This window comes from Miniopterus natalensis, chromosome 1 (assembly GCF_054644295.1).
Source record: "Miniopterus natalensis isolate mMinNat1 chromosome 1, mMinNat1.hap1, whole genome shotgun sequence".
Lineage (NCBI taxonomy): Eukaryota > Metazoa > Chordata > Mammalia > Chiroptera > Miniopteridae > Miniopterus > Miniopterus natalensis.
In genome coordinates, this window is record NC_142081.1 from 81,835,713 (window position 1) to 81,854,655 (window position 18,943).

An 18,943-nucleotide genomic window follows, 5' to 3' on the forward strand; every position below is an offset into this window, starting at 1 on the left:
TCCCATGGTCATTGTCTTCCAGCGCCACACGACGTGCGCGCGGGCAGGTCCAGCGTCCCACACAGCGCGGCGCGGCGGAGCCCGGCCAGGTTTTGGAAAACATTCCGGGCCCTTCCAGCGGGTCGAGGAAAAGTAGGTGGCCTGGGCGCCATAGGCTGCTGCCAATGCAAGTCGCAACTTTTGAAATCAACCCTTTTTGCATCAGGCAACGGATGCCACCGCTCCTCGGCTTTGCAACCCCCCACCCCTCCCCCGAGACCAATCATTGCCGCGCTCGGGCCTGCACGGCGCCCCCGCCCCTTTCCCCGGCTGCACGCAGCCACGGAGCCGCTCCGGCCGTGGCCCACCGCCTCTTAAAGGGAGGTGGACGGCACTTAAAGGCCCCTTGGCGCGGCGCACGGCTGAGCGCGGCGGCCCCGTTCTCCGCAGGGGCCCGCGGAGCCCGGCCGAGCCCTCGCGGCGCCCAGCGCGGCCCGGGCTCTCCCGCCCTCCGCGCCGCCGCCGGGAGCGGCATTTTTATTCAGGCGACGCTTAAGGGAGCCCGGCGCGCCCGGTGCATTGTGGGAGCGGCGGCGGCCCGTTTTCGGGTGGAGGCGGAGGGCGCAAAGCGAACCGGTAAGCGCCGGGCTCGGGGAGGGGGGGGGGCGCGACACCAGGCTTAAAGGGGAATATTCGTCTGCAGGCCCCGGGCAGCCGTGCGGATCCCCCTCCGGGCCGCCCGGGCTGCAGGGAGCCGCGCACGACCGGCGCGCGCGAGCGCTGCCTGCAGAGGGGCCGAGCCAGGCTTGGTGGGGCCGCTTTAAAAAAGAAGCACCGCCTGCGCCGCCGCCGCTGCCGCCGCGCGGGGCCGGGGAAGGAGGGAGGGAGAGAGGGCGGGGGAGGAGTGGAGGGGGAGGGCAGCGGCGGCGACGCAGGGGTTAATTTTTTCGCCCGCCGACATTTTTGTGCGGCGGCGGCGGCCCGCGCGCGCGCGCGCGGCGGGAGAACCTAGCCCGGTCCCCTGGCGCGGCGCCTCCCCGCCCCCCGCGTGCGCCCTCCGGCCCGCGGCCGCGGCCTGAGCCTGGGCGCCCGGCCGGGCCTGCCAGCTGGCCGGGGTCCCGCCCCACTCGCCCCGCCGTGGCCAGTGGGCCCCGCGCCGTTTCTGCCGTCGCCGCCGTTGGGGGGACGAGAAGACGGGCGTGCGGGCATGGCCCAGCCAGCCGCACCGCGCTGCCTTCCCCGGCCGCGGCCAGCCCGCCGCGCCCCTCAAGGAGCCCCGGCCCGGTTGGCCTTTAAAGGCAACAGCCTGAGATTTAAGGTGTCCCGGAGTTGCGTGTCCCGGCGGCTTCGATGTGTGCTTCACGGCGAGTGCTTGGTCGCTGCGCCCAGGTCGCCGTATCCCCTCCATTGTTGGTGTCCTGGGCTTAGGGGCTTGGAGGTAGGTAGGTTTCGGGCCGGGGATGCACGCTCTCCTACCCCCGCTTAACTGTGGTCCCCCAGCCGTGCAACCCGCTTTGCCATCTAGTTAGAAGAAATTTAAACGTGGCCGGGAAGTAAAGGGTTAACCGATCTTTAAATATTCATGTTATTGTTTTAAAGGTGTAAACAAGAGGCTTTTGGGTTGGAGTTGAGTGCCTCTAATTATGGACGTGTGCACATTCCCTCTTCCCCTCCTTCCTTCCATTAATTGCTCATTTTCCTAAGCAGCCCCCCTTCCTCTTCCCCTCCCCAAAATGTAAGAATTTGTCTCTTTAAGGTTCAGATGTCCGTGTGACTCCTGTCCCTAGTTCCATTTGGAACTTTAAAACTCATGAGTGCCCTCCGGACTTAAGGTGTTTTAAACTTTGTTCCCTTTAAAAATCTGGGAAGATGTAAATGATGTTTAAAAGGAAGTTCCCAAAATTGCAAATTCTTCTCCCTGCCTTTTTTTTTTTTTTTTTTAATAGGAATTAGAGGAGGAAAATAACTGGATGCCTCGTGAGTTTGTTTTTTTAATTCTTGGTGGGAGTGAGGCTGTGTTCAATGTGAGGCATTTTGAGAGGAAAGGACTTGTTTTTGTTCCAAAATCTTCCAAGTCATCATGCTGTTGGACTTTTCTAACTCTCAAATGGCTTCAAAATTCCACCTTGGTCACTTGCTTTTTGCTTTCCTGTTGCCCTCCTTATAGACAGGTTTTCTTGGAACATTGCACAGTTGTAGCTTTCAAACCAAAATCATTGCTCACTCCAAACATGTTTTTGTAAAGATGGTTTGGATTACTGCCTAAACTTGGGCTTTGTGAGATTTATTTTCAATGTGATGTCCTTCCCAGGGGATTGAAAACTCTATAAATGGGAATTATGTTCTTGATCATACATTTTATAAGGGAAACTCACCCTATAACTTTGGGTGTCTGTAATTCTATGCCCAATAAAATATCAATATGGAGGTTTGTAAACCCTGGGAGCACATGTGAGTTTTTGGTTTAGCTGCAAAGGTTTCAAACTCAGAAGTGCTTGTTCCAGAAATTTCCAGTGGTACCAAGTATCATAATGCTGGTGATTTAGTGCAGCTTAATTTATCATTTGAGCTCTGCAGTGAAAATATGCAGTGGCATATTTTGTCAATGATGTGTGTGTACTAGTTTGTTGGGCAGATGTTTGCTTTCTAGGAACTAGCACTGCGTTAAAACAGAACTTTACACCGCTCTCTTGAAGAAAATGCACCTTGCTGTGTTAAACAGCCATTCCAGTTTTCAAGTTGTGTTCTTTAGTGAGACTACCTATTAGTTTTGGATTGTGTTTTGTACTTCTAGCTCAATAAAAACATTTTTTTAAATTGAGTTTAGCATCATGAAGAATTTCATCAATGTCCTTTTCCTGCAAAGTATCTAGTAGGTATTTTATTTTTCTATGTGATATAGCAAAGATATCAGAAAAGTTTTCCAGAAAAGTCACTTTAGCAGAATGTCTAATTTCTAAATCACAGTGCTTATGGGTTGACAGATGAAGTGACTGGTGTTTTCTCATAATACTTCCTACTAGAAGAACCTTTGTGACTTACTTTTCAAGATGACACTGTGTCATGTAAGCCACCTGGCCCATAGTTCCTTCTTCAGAGGAGGTCTTGCTGCCCCTCGGAGCCACAATTATAACAACACAAACATTAGGTCTTATGTAGAAGATGCCTGTGATGGTGTGGTCACTTTTTAAAATCACTTATTTGACTTATGCATCAGTGTGACTGAACTGTTATGGCCTCAGATAATCATTTCCCTTGGTTTTATTGATTTCCATCCTTTTCACATTTTTCACTTTCATGTACTCACTTGATTATTTGCAGATACAAGTGAGAAATCTTTTAATGGTGTCTTTGTGTTTTGGTGGTACTCAGGTGGATCTGTAAAGAAACCAGTGGACTGAGAGAGGGGAGGAGCCCATCTGTGAGGTGTGTGTGCCCAAGAACCATGTCTACACGGGAGTCCTTTAACCCGGAAAGTTATGAATTGGACAAGAGCTTCCGGTTAACCAGATTCACTGAACTGAAGGGCACTGGCTGCAAAGTGCCTCAAGATGTTTTGCAGAAATTGCTGGAATCCTTACAAGAGAACCACTTCCAAGAAGATGAGCAGTTTCTGGGAGCAGTTATGCCAAGGCTTGGTATGTGAACCATTATTTCTCTTACATTTCCCTGAGTAAAGCATCTTGGCTGCAGTATAGTCAGCATCAAAAACCAGACTTCTCTCCTTCCATGTTGCCTTTAAAAAAAAATTTCTAAGAAAGGTGCAAAGAATAAAGCAGTGGTAACTTACATTATTATAATTTATTTGGAGGAGGAAATTCTTGAGAATCATCAAGAAATGTGACCTAACCACTTATAAACTATAAGTACACAATTGAGACATATTATAGTCAAAGCATTTTTTATTAAATTGATTTTTCTGGTTAGCTGAGGATTAAGCAGACACTCCTTTATACCTTTATCCCAAACTTTCCCTTAAAATGCTTGCATTCTCTTCATTGCCTTAGGAAAGGAGGTGCTTATGCACCAGTGTACAGTGCACTGAGAGCAGTGACTGGGTTGGGGTGGGGGAGGACTTGGGTATTTCTCTCCTCAACATGCATTGCTTGAAAAGTTCCTGTGGGCAGGAGGGAAAAGAATCTCTCCCAGACATAGAAGGTGAAAAGACTGGCCTGAATCTGTACTTTACCCCAGATGTCACCTGGAATTGAGAGCCATGCTGTTTTCTTTACTGAATTCCCAATGTCATCAGTGGTTTGCCTTTTTCCAAACATAGATCTCAAGAAAGAAATTCTAAGCTATTGGGGTATTGTTTGCTAACTTTTGTTGTGTAGTTTGTCAGTACAGTGATGCAAGACTGTGATCACTTTGCCATTTAAATCTTTGGTGTGTATTCCAGGAATCTGGATGTTTTGTAGTTATGGTGCTTGACTTGATCAGCTTTCTTTTTAATTTTTTTTTTAAGCTGCTGAAAGGCCAAGTAAGATGAAGTCTTATGTTAAGAGAGATATTTGTGCAGTGTTCTTCCTGCACTTTAAATCTTTTTACTGATTTTTAGAGGAGGGAGAGAAACATCCATGTGAGAGGGAAACATTAATCAGCTGCCTCCTGTACCCTGCCTACCAGGGATTGAGCTCACAACCCAACCCCAGCACGTGCCCTGACTGGGAACTGAACTGGCAACCTTGTGGTGCAGGGGACAGCGCCCAACCAACTGAGCCACACTGGCCCGGGCTGACTAGTTTTCTTATGTAAGGTTTTTATTTCATTTTCGCTCATTATCTTATTGTGAATACAACATTGGATTCAACCCAGGGTACTCCTTTCTTCCCTGATATACAAAACAGATAAGAGCAGAGGTACTTTGATTAGGAGAGAGGAAAGCTCACACCCCACACGTTAGGGGCCTCGGGACTCTCAGGAGCTCAGTTTGAAACGCCCTCATCTAGCTGACGTCTGAGTGCAGAAATGCCGCATGAATGAGTTGGATGGGATGACAACTTACTTGACAAGAAATAAGAATACAGTTTCTGATTTATGATGGTTCAGTTCATGAGTTTTTGGCTTTATGAGAGTACAAAAGCAATACACACTCAGTAGAAACCCTGCTTGGAATTTTGAATTCCAGTCTTTTCAAAACCAGGCAAGGGATATACAGTATTGATACTCTCTTGTGATGCTGGCCAATGAGCCGTAGTCCCGGCCAGCCAGAAGATCACACAGGGACACAACTGATACTCTACAGTGTATTCATTGTGTTAGATGATTTTGCCCAGCTGTAGCTAATGTAAGTGTTTTGAGCATGTTTAAGGTAGGCTAGACTAAGCTACGGTGTTTGGTAGGTTAGGTGTGTTAAATGCATTTTTAACTTCGGATATTTTCAACTTACAATGGGTTTATTGGGATGTAGCCCCATCATAAGTTGAGAAGCATCTGTATACTGAAAAAGCTCTTAGATAATTTCGTCAGGAAAAATAAGCTACTGAATGGGGCAAAAACTGCAATAAAAACCTTATGGATAAAGTAAAAATTCATTTTTATAACTTCACTCTGTTGACCTTATTGAGCACTTGGGCATGCCATGCACCATTAAGTGCTTTGATAATGGGTAGCATCATTTGCTCCTTTCAGCAGCCCCATGATGCTTGGCCAGTGTCAAGACCTGGAATTCACATCTTCCAGTTGCTCTGCCCTCTGTCATCTGGTTTCTAAATCCAAATGTGTTCAAAGTGGGCAGAGTAGCTACAGCACCTATAATCCTTTAGCAGTAGCAAGGGAAGAGGCAGGGAAAAGCAGATATAAGGACACAAAGGCTATGGACTCTGGTTACATATGGGTTTTGAGAAGTAAATGAAAGCTGTGGCCCTTTCCCAGAAAAATGCACACTCACAAAATTTGCCTTTATGGCATTTGGTAGGGGTAGCTATGGACCCCGGGTTACAAGCAAACAGATGCTAAAGGAAGCATAGTATTAAAACTGCGTACAGAAGTGGTATATCTTTTTTTTTAAGATACTTTTTTATAGATCACAGAGAGAGGAAAGGAGAGGGGGAGAAAGAGAGAAACACCAATGATGAGTCATTGATTGGCCGCCTCCTGTATGCCCCGCACTGGGGATCAAGCCCTCAACCCTGGGCATGTGCCCTGACCAGGAATCAAACTGTGACCTGGTTCATAGGGTCAATGCTCAACCACTGAGCTGTGCCAGCCAAACAGAAGTGGTATATCTTGATGGTAGAAGTTTGCTTTGGAGTCAAATCTAGATTCATACCCTGACAGTCACTTACTAGTCACTAATGTTGCTCTGTGCACATTTTTAACCCTCCTGATGCCTCAGCTTCCTCATCTATACAATAGGATAATACTGCACCTTGTAAATTAATGTACCAGAAATTATTTATGTGTATATATGCACCATGTGTATATGTACACACATATGTAATACATATGTGTATATATATGTATGTGTATAATTTATCCACACAGATGTGCTTATCTGTTTTTAATTTTTTTCCTAAAAGTTCCATATTTCCTGGATTCTAAGATGCTGTTAATTGAAGGACAAGCCATAACTATTGTTAAATGCACACATATTAGATGTATTCTAACTAAAGAAATGTTAAAATAAGTCTGTTTAAGAACCTGGTACATCTGTTGCGTGGTACTTAAGAGCTGTCAAGTATTCATTCCTGGCAGTGGTGATGGTATGATAATTTGGGTTTTCTTGATGAATGGTTTCAGTCTTGCTGAAAACCTTCTAGAATTCCCCATTTTCCACTGATAATTGAACGTGCGCTGCTCAGGTTGGTACTTGAGGCTTCCTCCACTCCTAGCATTTCCCTTTATTCCCACTTGCCCTCTACCTGGATTGTCCCTCTCTCTTTAACCTTGATACCCTAGTTTTTTCAGGCCCATGACCCATCTCAGGCTCGCCCTCCCTCCCTCCCTTCCTTAAATTTATTAGGTGATTTGTAAACCAATCACTGTGGACCATTGCTTTCCAAAAGAAATATGTAAGCCACGTGTGTAAATTAAATTTTCTAGTAGTCACATTAAAAAAAATAGAATTAGGTGAAATTAACTCTAATATATTTCATTTAACCATATAAAATATTATTTCAACACTTAATTAATATAAAACATGAGATATGGGGGTTTTGTTACTAAGTGTAAAATCTGGGATATATTTTACATTTACTATGCATCTCTATTTGGAATAGACACATTTCCCATGCACTGTGACCAGATGTAGTTAGTGGCTTGTGAAAGAGGAAATGGGAATAATGTGATCTTCTATTTAGCCATCAGAACATGCTCAAGGGTCATCAGTTAAGATGCTCTGATGCTAGGTATAAATAGAAATTAAATATTTTAGAAATCAAATATATGTAATTCAAATTTAAGATTACTGAAGTCAGAAACATTTAAAGCTTAACGTTCAGTGACTATTTTTAGTTTGTCTCTGGGGTCGTAGAGTTTATATGGAAACCTAAAAAAACCCCTGTATTTCACTCATTTCCAAAGTGAATAGTCATACAGTCGGAATAACCAGTTAGAATGATCAATTTAGGGAGAATTAATATGAGTTAAATGTGGTTCTTGCTCTATTTCCACTTAAGTGCTGAAGAACAATTGTTAAGTAAAATTTCTGAGAGTCTGCACATATACACAGTTTAAATGAGTCATTGCACACATTCTTGTCTAATACACAGGAAAACTGATCACTGGTAAAGTGGGTTCCATTGTCACAGATTTGTGAGTCGTGCCATTCTAAAACTAAACTCAGCCCCAGCTAGTTTCCTCAGTGGTTAGTACATCAGCCCTTGGGCTGAAGAGTTCCTGGTTCTATTCCTACCAAGGGCATGTTGCAGGCTCCGGGCACATGTAGAGGCAACCAGTTGATGTGTCTCTCTCACATGGATATTTCTCTTTCTCCCTTCCGCACGCTTTGAAAAGCAATGAGAAAAATATCCTCGGCTGAGGGTTAAAAAAAAATAAACTCTGCTCCCTAACTGGATCTTCCAAGAGTTTGCCAATCTGTTGTAGTTAAAAAAAAAAAAAAAAAAATCAGCCTGTCTTCACAGAGTTCATAACTTTTTATTAAACTTGATTTTATTTTTGCATTAGTAATAATGGACCAAGACTTGGGGGGGGAAAGGTGCCCCTCTGCCCCCAGCTCTGTTAGGTATGTTGCTGTGGTGGTGCTGAAATAGTTGTACTTCAGCATTTTACTTATGCAAAATATGAACGGTATACAAGTCCTTGTTTCATGTAATTTCATTATGATTTATTCTTGTTTCCTTTGGAATTCTGAGTTGAGAGGGTGGCATCCCCTTGCTTCTTTTGTACTTCAGCCTGCCTTTTTCTCTGCTGTTGGCTGATGGACTGCACAGGTGAAGTCAGAGGGCAGGTGGCATCTTTTGAGACAGGTGTAGAAAAGTACTCTATTGAGCCTACTTGGTGGGAAAGCTAGTCTGAATTTGTAAAATGCCTGCATTACAGGTGGTTCTTAAAGAAATATAACTTACAGGAACTGGTCTTGATTGTTTCTAAACTAATTTCAGGAAAATACAATTATATCTAATTAGCCTATTGTATATATTTTATTCTAAATGTTTAGCAACAATTTTAGTAAGTTGAAATATTTCCAGCAGGCTTACTTAGCACATTTTTCTCCTTCATATTGTAAGTTAGGAGAAGTGACATGTTTTCTCAAGGGGAATAACATGGAATTTTAGGATTTCCTCTTAAAAAATGCTTTTAGGTGCCACAGTGTTTATGTACTTGCTTGGTGGGAAATGATGAATTCCTGTTCTTGCTTTATCTTCTTTTTTCTAATTTATTTCATTTTTGACTAAAATGTGGATACCATTTTATGTGTGTAAAATATTTTACAAATTTTCTTTTGGGAAAACAATAATGCCTAAAGAGAAACTCAAATCAACTATAGATGAAACAACCCAAGTTCCATTTATGCTATTCTCATTTTTAAAGAAATTTTATATGGTACCAGGCACAGGAAAGTGTCTGTTCAGGGCACCATGTTGAGGGCTAAAATTATACCATATTGAACTTGAGTCTTCATGACTAACAAATTTTACTCTTATTTTCTATCTTCAGCTAGTTATGTTTTACATTTACTTCAGTTATGCTTCTTGATAGGAAACACATTGCTGTATTGGCAGCATGCAGCTTTCCATAAGTATCTCATACAGAACAATCCTATTTGGAACACTGATGGCATAAGATGAAATCAATTCCTGTTGATTTGTGGGTGATGATGACTTCCATCTTTGCAGGCATTGGGATGGATACTTGTGTCATTCCTTTGAGACATGGCGGTCTTTCCTTGGTGCAAACCACAGATTACATTTATCCTATTGTTGATGACCCTTACATGATGGTAAGTTTGACCTAATGTGTTTTTACATCTGGAACTTCTGTTAACTTGGTTTTGGGATGTGGCTGGAGTTTTGTATGTGTGGTGTGGTGGGTTTTCTTATTTTTTGTTATATCGAAATCGTTCTCATTCCACCACTGACCTGACTCCTGCAGTTGCAGCCATTTGATCTATTTCCTGCTCGCACTTGGTACTGCACATGAGCAATTAGGCAGAAATCCCTCTCCTGCTTTTGTGCAAGAACATATACTGTCTACTGACAGTGTCTGTTGACTGACATATTTGTAGCTTTTTTTTTTTCCTTGATGTTTATAAACCCCTCACTCCTGTGTTTCGGGCTAGAGGTGTTATGATAACCTGTAAAATAGGTCTAATCCTATGTGTTTCCTTCCAGAACAGAGCTTAACACAATTTAACTTCTTGACCATTTATTCTGATTCTGGGCACTCCCTTCACCTCCAGCTGTGTTACATACTCACTGTAGAAGATGTGTCTGAACGTCTGGATTTAAGTTCCTGTGTGCTAAGGGCACTGGGCTCAAGCTGCATGCATAGAAACTGGGGCCATGAGGCAGCTAAATGGGGGAGAGGGGGAGGTGTTTACCTCTCAGGTGCCAGTAACAAGCACACAGGTTAATAGAAACCTATTTCCCCTCCATCTTTTCTCTCCTCTAGAGTAGTATTCATGAGAGACTGAGGTATGCCACCCCTCAGGTGTTGCACCTGACCAGGTGGCAAGGATAGCTAGAACCGGAATTCATCCTTTGTCCAGCATCTCTTAAAAGCATCTGAGGCTGGCCAGGCATGGCTCAGTGGTTGAGCGTTGACCTAGGATCCAGGAGATTGCGATTCGGTTCCTGGTCAGGGCACATGCCCGGGTTGCAGGCTCAATCCCTGGTTGAGGATGTGCAGGAGGTAGCTGATCAATGATGACTCTCTCATTATTGACGTTCCTCTCTCTCTCTCCTTCTCCCTTCCTCTCTCTGAAATCAATAAAAATATATTTATTAAAAAGAATCCGAGAGCCCGGCTGCCTAGGTTCAGCGTTTGAGCATTGACCTATGATCCAGGAGATTGTGGTTTGATTCCTTGTTGGGTCACGTGCCCGGGTTGTGGGTGTGAACCCTGCTGGGGGGCGTGCAGGAGGCAGCCAATCAGTGACGACTCTCTCCCTCTCTCAAATCAATCAAGACTTTTTTTTTTTTTTAAAAAGCATCTGAGAGAGAATCCAGAACAGAGGGGCAGAAAATTGCTGTAGCCCTAACCAGCACTTGGCACCCAAGTTGCAAACCACTTGCTGCCTCAGTTACTGTTCAAACTGAGTCACAGAAGGCTATTAAGCTCACTGCCAATCTTCCAGAAAATCATCAAAAAAACCTAAACAAGCAAAAAAACACTACTGATAATGACAATACTTGGGAGTTTGATTATCCTTACGCCAGAATAAACATTTGCCATTTTCTCCTTTATTGTTCAGCTAATGGTAAATTTTAATGGTACGTTTAAAAATTTTCTGGTGTCAATAAATTCTTTATTATGACATTTCTGTTGAATCCTATTTTAAAATCCAATAGCTTATCTTTTTCTTTAGAAATCAGTTTGACGTTAGGCTTAGATGTGTTTTATTCTATTATCTTGTTTTTCAATCAAAATTATTTTTCTGTTTCTCTTGTATAGCCTTCAAAAGAAGCTACAAAAATTTCTCCATCCAAGGGTATAGAAACCATCTTCTCTATAATCAGTCAAGTCCACCTTCTTTTTACAATGTTTGGGATAAGTGGCCATTTCCAAGTATGCTTTAGGATACTTGTTTTCACTCCATAGCTCTTCCCTCCCAGACCATGGCTCTAACTTTGCTCCCCCTGACATCTTCCCATTCCTTGTTCTCCATCTAAATCAGGCCCTGGAAATCATTTGGTCTGCCCTGCCAAGGCAGCTGCAGGTGGGATTTGAAATTCAATAAATCTGGGAGCTTTTTTCATAGCTAATTTTTAAGTTGATAATTGTGTATGGCCTGTGAATGATGGTTATAAATATCCAAATAGCCCTTGGCAGAAAAAGGTTCCCCACCCCTGATCTAAATAAACTACAGGCTTCTGATACTTAGAATGAGAAAGAACATGGAAATTGTTTGATCTGTCTGAAAAAGAAAAGGTTGGAACAGGAATGACTTGGAAAGAGGGAATGTCCTAGTTCTGTGATCAAGGAAAGGTAACCAGTCTGCAAATCACAGAAATAGGACCCCATCCCAGCATCTGCCATCCCTGGAAAGTCCCTAGGTTCTCTTGGGAAGTACTCTGCAGGCTCACTGTGTTTCTAAACATGGAAAGTCCCCGTCCCCCTCTTGTCCTTTCTCATGTCTCCGCTCTCTTCTAGGGCAGAATAGCATGTGCCAATGTCCTCAGTGACCTCTACGCAATGGGGGTCACAGAATGTGACAATATGCTGATGCTCCTTGGAATCAGTAATAAAATGACCGACAGGGTAAGTAGGAGATGGGCCAGCTGCTTACTGTCTGTTGTCTTGATCACTTCACTTGGCTGGTCAGACCTTTTCATATCTGTAAAGTGAGGAGCCCAGGCTGCATGGCTTTGGTATTTCATCTTGTTCTCCACTTTTTGGCAGTTATTAGTGAATTAAAATAGTCTGATCTATTCATATTTTCATTTCTGCCACCTGCTTCCCTTTCTTCTGGGTAGATTGAAGCCAAGACATTTGGGTTTGTTTTAAAGCCTAGGCCACAGTAATAGCACCTCCATGCCAAGCCTGTGGACTGGGCCAGCCTTACAGACCCAGGGCAGGCCCCTTCCCTTTGGTTGCTGGTTGGGCATTGATGTAAGACAGTGATGGGTCTGGGGTGTCACGTATGTTCCCATGCTTACCTGGCAGTATCTATAGCCTTGCTATCTGTACCTGTTTTCTGACTCAGACATGAATTCCCAAGGTACATGTTTTTGTCCCCCAAAAGAAGTTTTCCCTGCCTCATAGAAATGAGTTTTCAGTAGGCCCTTTTCTGCCCTCATAAATGTGCACGTGGGCCATTGCTTGCGCACAGCCCTCTGAGAGAGGGCGGTGGGTGCATATTAAGTGAGTTTTGGAGTCCTTAAGGACTGTTTAAAAGAGTTGGCTCAGATTTCGGGTAGCCCTGTGCACCCAGTCACATTCCAGTTTTTATTTCTCTGTTGTCCGGGATTCATTCACATTATAACCTATAATATATTCCAGCTTTTGATAAAATGGCTAGTGTAAACTATTCCCTTCCACTTTCTTACTCCCTATACAGTGTGAACTTTAGGACATCCTTTAGGGTTTTATGATCCTCTTTATAACTACAAGTGAAGACTCTCTTTTCTTGGTTTTGAACTGAATTATGTGACTTAATTTGTGTCCTTTTAAACCCTAGGAAAGGGATAAAGTGATGCCCCTAATTATACAGGGTTTTAAAGATGCAGCAGAGGAGGCAGGAACGTCTGTAACGGGCGGCCAAACAGTGTTAAACCCCTGGATTGTTTTGGGAGGAGTGGCTACAACTGTCTGCCAGCCCAATGAATTCATCATGTAAGTTGTTTTTGTTCCATGTCACCTGGCCTGGTTCTCTTTCTTTTCTTAAGATAGATTCATTGACATATAACTTGCATAATATAAAATTCACCTATTTAAAGTATATACATGTAGTTGAATTTAAAAAATATAGTTCAAAGTATATACGTCTTTGGTAATAGTCACGGTTTTGCAACCAACACCAGAGTCGGTTTTAGAACATTTTCATCACCCCAACAAGAAACCCCATCCCCCTTAGCTGTCACTCCCCATCCTGGCGTCTTTTACTTTACATAGTATTATTTTTAAGGTTCATCCACTTTGTAGCATGTATCAGCACTTTGTTTTTAAATTTTTAAATATTGTTTATTGAAGTATAATAAAAATTTTACATAACAAATTTACATAACAAAATTTTATATAATATAGACGTCATTGGGTTTTTTGTGTTCATAAGATTGTGCAACCATCACCACTATCCAATTCCAGAATATTTCAGTCACCACCACCCCCAAAAAAAGAAGTCCTGTATCCATAAGCAGTCGCTCCCAATTCCCTCCTCCCTCCATCCTCTGGGAACCACTAATCTACTTTCCATCTGTATTTGCCTATCCTAGGAATTTCATAAAGGTGGAATCATACAATATATGGTGTTTTATGTCTGGCGTCTTTAGACATAATGCTTTCAAGTTTCATCCATGTTGTGTAGCATGTATCAGTACTTCATTTGTTTTTATGGCTGAATAATGTTCCATTATGTGGACATACCACATTTTATTCATAGATGATAGATTGTTGGGTTATTTCCACCTATTATGAATGATGTTGCTATGAACATGCGCGTAGAAGTTTTTATGTGGATATACATTTTGATTCTCTTGGGTATATATGCCTAAGAATTACTAGGTCATGTGGCACCTGTTTAACTTGAGGAACCATCAAACTGGTTCCCAATAGCAATGTAGCAGGGTTCCAATGTCTACACATCTTATTTTACTTTTATAATAGTCATCCTAGTGATTTGAGGTGATACCTCACTGTGGTTTGGTTTGATTTGCATTTCCCTGGTGGCTAATGATATTGAGCACCTTTTAATGTGGTTTTTAGCTATTTCTAGATTTTTTAAGAAGTTCTCTCTTAACACAAGTTACCACTTTCCATGTTACATGTCTTGTTAAGAAAAGCCACCCTGTTCTATTTTCTGAAGGAAGTATAAACTCCATTTGTTTTTCTGATTTTGTGAAGAGGTACTGATAGCACTGTGTTCACATGGCTCAGAATTCAGAAGGTATAAAGGGCTCTACTAGTCCTTCATTCACGCCTCATCACCAGTTTCCCTTCCTGGAAGCAACCATTTGTACCAGTCTTCAGTGATCTGAGTGCCAAGTATGAAACTTATTATTGGTTGGTCTGAGTTTGAAACTTTGATGCTGAAATCACCAAAACTTTATACGCACAGATTTGAGCCAAATCCCACAGTCTGAGAAACAATCTTTGTTTTAGAAGTCTTGTTGCCTCAGAAGCATGGAGGGTCTGTATTGAAAATTGCACATGAGCATGGCCGAATCAGGGCCTGACAGGCCTTTGCCTCTGAAGGCTTAGGTGATTTGCTTCTGTCTGCATTTTATTGGAGGGCTGGATCTAGTAGGTAATTGGTAGGTTCTTCTATTCTCTTTCAGTGTTTTTGTCCCAGTAGTAGAAACCTCAGTAGCAAGTTGCAAGGCTATAACACATGATATTAGTAACTTAAATGTAAGTGTTTGCACATGCAATGTTTTTAACAGCCTTTTCTTTCTCCTATTTAACTGGTGATGAGTTTACCTCCTTGGTTAATTTGACCATACCATACCCTTGTTCTTTTTTTCAGGCCAGATAACGCAGTGCCTGGGGACGTGCTCGTTCTGACCAAGCCCCTGGGGACACAAGTGGCTGTGGCAGTGCACCAGTGGCTGGATATTGTGAGTGATCCTGCCTGAAGGGGGGTTGGGGGGAGCTGAATAGAAGTTTTAACATGTTTCAGGTGTAGTTCTAAATGTCATCAGCTTGTCTTCTAAAAAGGAATTCCTTTAGTTTCACTACCAGGGAGTTTAATATCAGTCATGCCTTTATAGAAATACTAGGAATTGTACATATTCTTTTATTAAATCAGAGTTTCAGGTACTGCATGCTTAAAGGAGGTAAGCCCCAGCTTGGGGCTTCAAAGAAGCTCTATAAAGAGAATTTGCGAGGCAGTGAGTTTGTTTATTTCTTGCTGAGATAGCTTTGTCTTTCATATCTCAAACATCACTAAAAATAACACGGAAGAGAATGTGTAGAAAGTTTGATGCTTGGGATATAAGTAAGACCAGGGTTATTGACAATTTAAATTATCTTAGTCATGAGGTTATTGGTTTTTGTTTGTATGTTTTCTCTTTTCAAACTAATTAGTAGCTCAGAACATTTTGATAAATAATTATCTTGTAGTGGGAGCATCTAGAATATATAGATATTTATCCTGAGTCACTTTTCCACTGAGCTATAATCATAATTCATTTAAGATTTTCCCCACTGTCATAACAATTCATAAATTAATATGATTTGTGGTATATCTCACATATATCACATGCTTTTAATTTCTGCAACTGTCATCTGAAACTATCATTCCTGATAAACAGTTAAAAAAGAAAAATAATTTTTATGTTATTTATAACCTAGTATATGCTGGGTTGATATAACAGAAAATCTCTAAGGCTGCCACAGCCTAGTTATTTTTCCCTTCTCATCCAGTGATGATGGGGAGATTTCCCATCAAGTATGATCATCTGTAAACCTGATTAGAGGCCATTATAGGGCAGTAATCTACAGAGTTGCTTTGCAATCCAGCTGCTCAGATCTGAGTAATTCAGCAAGGGAGTTGGAAGCAGGTGAGGCAAAGGGGCATCAAAGATGAGGGGTTTGGAATCCTTCTCGCCACCTCACCCCCAACCTGACACCTCCTTTGCTTTTGTACCATTTTTTTTAAATGCTCAGAATTGGGAAAATCAAATTCCAAAGACTGTGTAACAGCACAATACCCTTTTCATAAAAGTCAGAAGCAACCAAAGAGCATATTGTTTAGGCATCTATATGTATGAGAATACTATTTTTTGAGAGGCAGGGGAATGACAAGTATAAAATTCGGAGTAGTTGTGACCTCTCGGGAAGAGTTGGGGAGTAATGGGATAAGGGAGGAACACATAGATTTTTTTATTGCATTGAGTGGTAGTTATTGGCTATCATTAAAAAATAAATGTATGCATGCATGAATGGTAGCCATTAATGATCATGGTGACAGTCTATCAAGAACGCATAACTGCTTTGAAAATCAACTGAGGAAAAAGGGAAGCAGCTTTTTCTTTTATGATATCCTGTGTGGTCACCACGGCTACCCTCAGTGCTCATGCAGTTTAAGTTGCTTTTGCATTCATTTGTCCATAAGAAGCCTTGATCCAGAATTCAGGTAAAGTCAATAACATTATAATTATATGAAACAAAGCCATCAGCTTTATAGGAGAGATGGAGAGGCGAACCCAAGGACATTCAAAACTATTCATGCGCGGCCTACATCCTACCACAGAGAAGCTGCCTGGTGTTAGCATACCTTTTATGTGTGTGCACTGCAGCCATGTGTCTTGCTGCTTTTATGTAGCTAGTAAGTTGCACTACAGTATTTGACTACAGAAATGTGCGTTGAGAACATACAAGACACCACAGTGATACGTCTAATGAACACCTAAAATAATAGTTACAGGAGAAAGAAGTTAGAAAACTTAATTTTGTGTACAAAATTAGAAAAATAAAATTCCCTATAGGATGACTAAAGAAAAACAGGCTTTTTCTTTCAGTGGTTAGAAGTAAAGATTAATCACATTTTCCCCTCTTTTTTTCGTCATGTATGTTCCTACATTAGCCTGAAAAATGGAATAAAATTAAACTAGTGGTCACTCAAGAAGATGTGGAATTGGCATACCAGGAGGCAATGATGAACATGGCAAGGCTCAACAGAACAGGTATTGGGGCAGGAGGCAGTCTGTTGTACCGGTCGGCGAGTCTTCAGAACAGGGTCAAGATGGGAAATATTTTAGGCTTTGCAGGACACATACAGTCTCATTTGTGTTGTTTTTTTCCCTCCACAACACTTTAAACATGTAAAAGAATGACCATTCTTAGCTGGAGGAACAGGCCATGGGCAGATTTGACCAATTGCTGCAGACCCTCCTCTATTGGTCCCTGGTTTTAGATAGATTTGGGTTTGAGAATGGAATATGCATATATTTCTTATATGTATTTCCTTTCAGCTGAAGGGGGGGAAAAGACCCTATTTATAGGATTATTAAAAAGAAAAAATGTCAGTGAAGTACCAAAAAGAGTGACTAGCACATGGTATACAAAATTCACTTAATTCAGTTTATATTTAATGAGCACCTGTAGTGTGTCCTTCACTCTTCCAAGTGCTGGGGAGACTGCAGTGAACAAACAGACATAAGTCCCTGCCGTCTTGGCGCTTGCATTCTAAAAGCTGATTTGCACTCAGCTAGTGTGGCTCAGTGGTTGAGTGTCAACCCATGCACCAGGAGGTCACCGGTTTGATGGTCAGAGCACATGCCTGGGTTTCAGGCTCGATCCCCAGTAGTGGGCATGGAGGAGGCAGCTGATTGATGTTTCTCTCTCATTGATGTTCCTATCTCCCTCTCCCTTTCTCTCCCTAAAAAATCAGTAAAACATTTTATTTATTCATTCATTCATTCATTCATTCATTTTTAATATGTTTTTATTGATTTTAGGAAAGGGGAGAGAGAGAGAAACATTGATTGGCTGCCTCCTGCACTCTCACTACTGGGAATTGAGCCTGAAACCTAGGCACCTGCCCTGACTGGGAATCGAACTGATGACCTGGTTCATGGGTTGATGTTCAACCACTGAGCAACACTGGCCAGGCACAATAAAACTTTTTTTTTTTAATATGTCTTTATTTATTTCACAGAGAGGAAAGGAGAGGGAGAGAGAGAACATCAATGATGAGAGAGTCATTGATTGGCTCCCTCCTGCACGCCCCCTGCTGGGGATCGAGCCCGCAACCCGGGCATGTGCCCTGACCGGGAATTGAACCCCAATCGCTGGATCCTAGGTCGACGCTCAACCACTGAGCCACGCCCGACCAGGCTCAATAAAACATTTAAAAAAAAATTTTTTTAGGCTGGTTTGCTTCTAAATTAATCTGCACAGAGCCCAGCCAGGGATTGAGCCCCCAACCCCGGGCATGTGCCCTGACCGGGACTCAAACCATGATCTGGGTCATAGGGTCAATGCTCAACCACTGAGCCAGTGCCAGCCGGGCTAGACTTATATTCTTAAGCAATAAATCAGTTTTACATTTTTTGTTTCATTAACTCATACCTGTATCTGTTTTTCTTGCTGTTTTGTTCACTGTTTAATGTTCCTGAGCATCATCCATGGTGCATGTAGTTGTATTTCCTTCATTTTCTCCACTGTATAATTTCTACTCTGTGACTTACTTATCTGGCCTACTGCTGTTGGGCATTTGGGTTGCTGCTGAGAACTTCCTTGGTCAAGGCTTCTGGCGCACATGCCTAAGATGTCTGTACCGCCTCAGCTTTTCTAGATGGTGCTGATTGTTTCCCAGAGTGGTTGTACAACAGTTTACAATGGTATGCTACATTTTTAAAAATTCCTTAATATATTTTCCTGTTTATTGTATATATTTTTTCTACTGTAAAAAAATTATGTTGATTATGAAAAGTTTTTAGAAAATGAAAAAAGAGAAAAAACATTGTCCATAGTTGCAGCACCCAAAAATAGCTTCTATTAATATTTTTATGTATTCTTCCAGGATTTTTTTCTGTTGTTCTATTGTTGATATTTTAAACCTGTGGTTATCATACATTTTATATGTATTTGGAATCTGCTTTTAGTCATTTAATGTTACTATATTCTCTTTTCTATATTATGTAATTCTTGTACACATAATTTTTAATGGCTAGATGTT

The 18,943-nt window shown here is 42.0% G+C and overlaps 1 protein-coding gene across 3 annotated transcripts in view; it reads left to right on the forward strand.

Annotated features, from left to right (window-relative positions):
• Positions 1 to 528: 528 nt before the first annotated feature.
• Positions 529 to 18,943, forward strand: part of SEPHS1 (selenophosphate synthetase 1) — a 28,026-nt gene continuing 9,611 nt past the window's right edge. Inside the window, exons 1-7 of one of the 3 annotated variants that reach the window (XM_087823594.1) lie at positions 529 to 615; positions 3,352 to 3,617; positions 9,279 to 9,382; positions 11,755 to 11,862; positions 12,782 to 12,936; positions 14,786 to 14,876; positions 16,847 to 16,946. In XM_087823594.1, coding sequence (XP_087679720.1) covers positions 3,425 to 3,617; positions 9,279 to 9,382; positions 11,755 to 11,862; positions 12,782 to 12,936; positions 14,786 to 14,876; positions 16,847 to 16,946 — 751 coding nt within the window. In that variant the 5' untranslated portion in view covers positions 529 to 615; positions 3,352 to 3,424. Of the gene's footprint in view, positions 616 to 1,217; positions 1,418 to 3,351; positions 3,618 to 9,278; positions 9,383 to 11,754; positions 11,863 to 12,781; positions 12,937 to 14,785; positions 14,877 to 16,846; positions 16,947 to 18,943 lie in introns of those variants that run through there. The other 2 variants (XM_016203915.2, XM_016203916.2) reach the window with 2 other exon arrangements.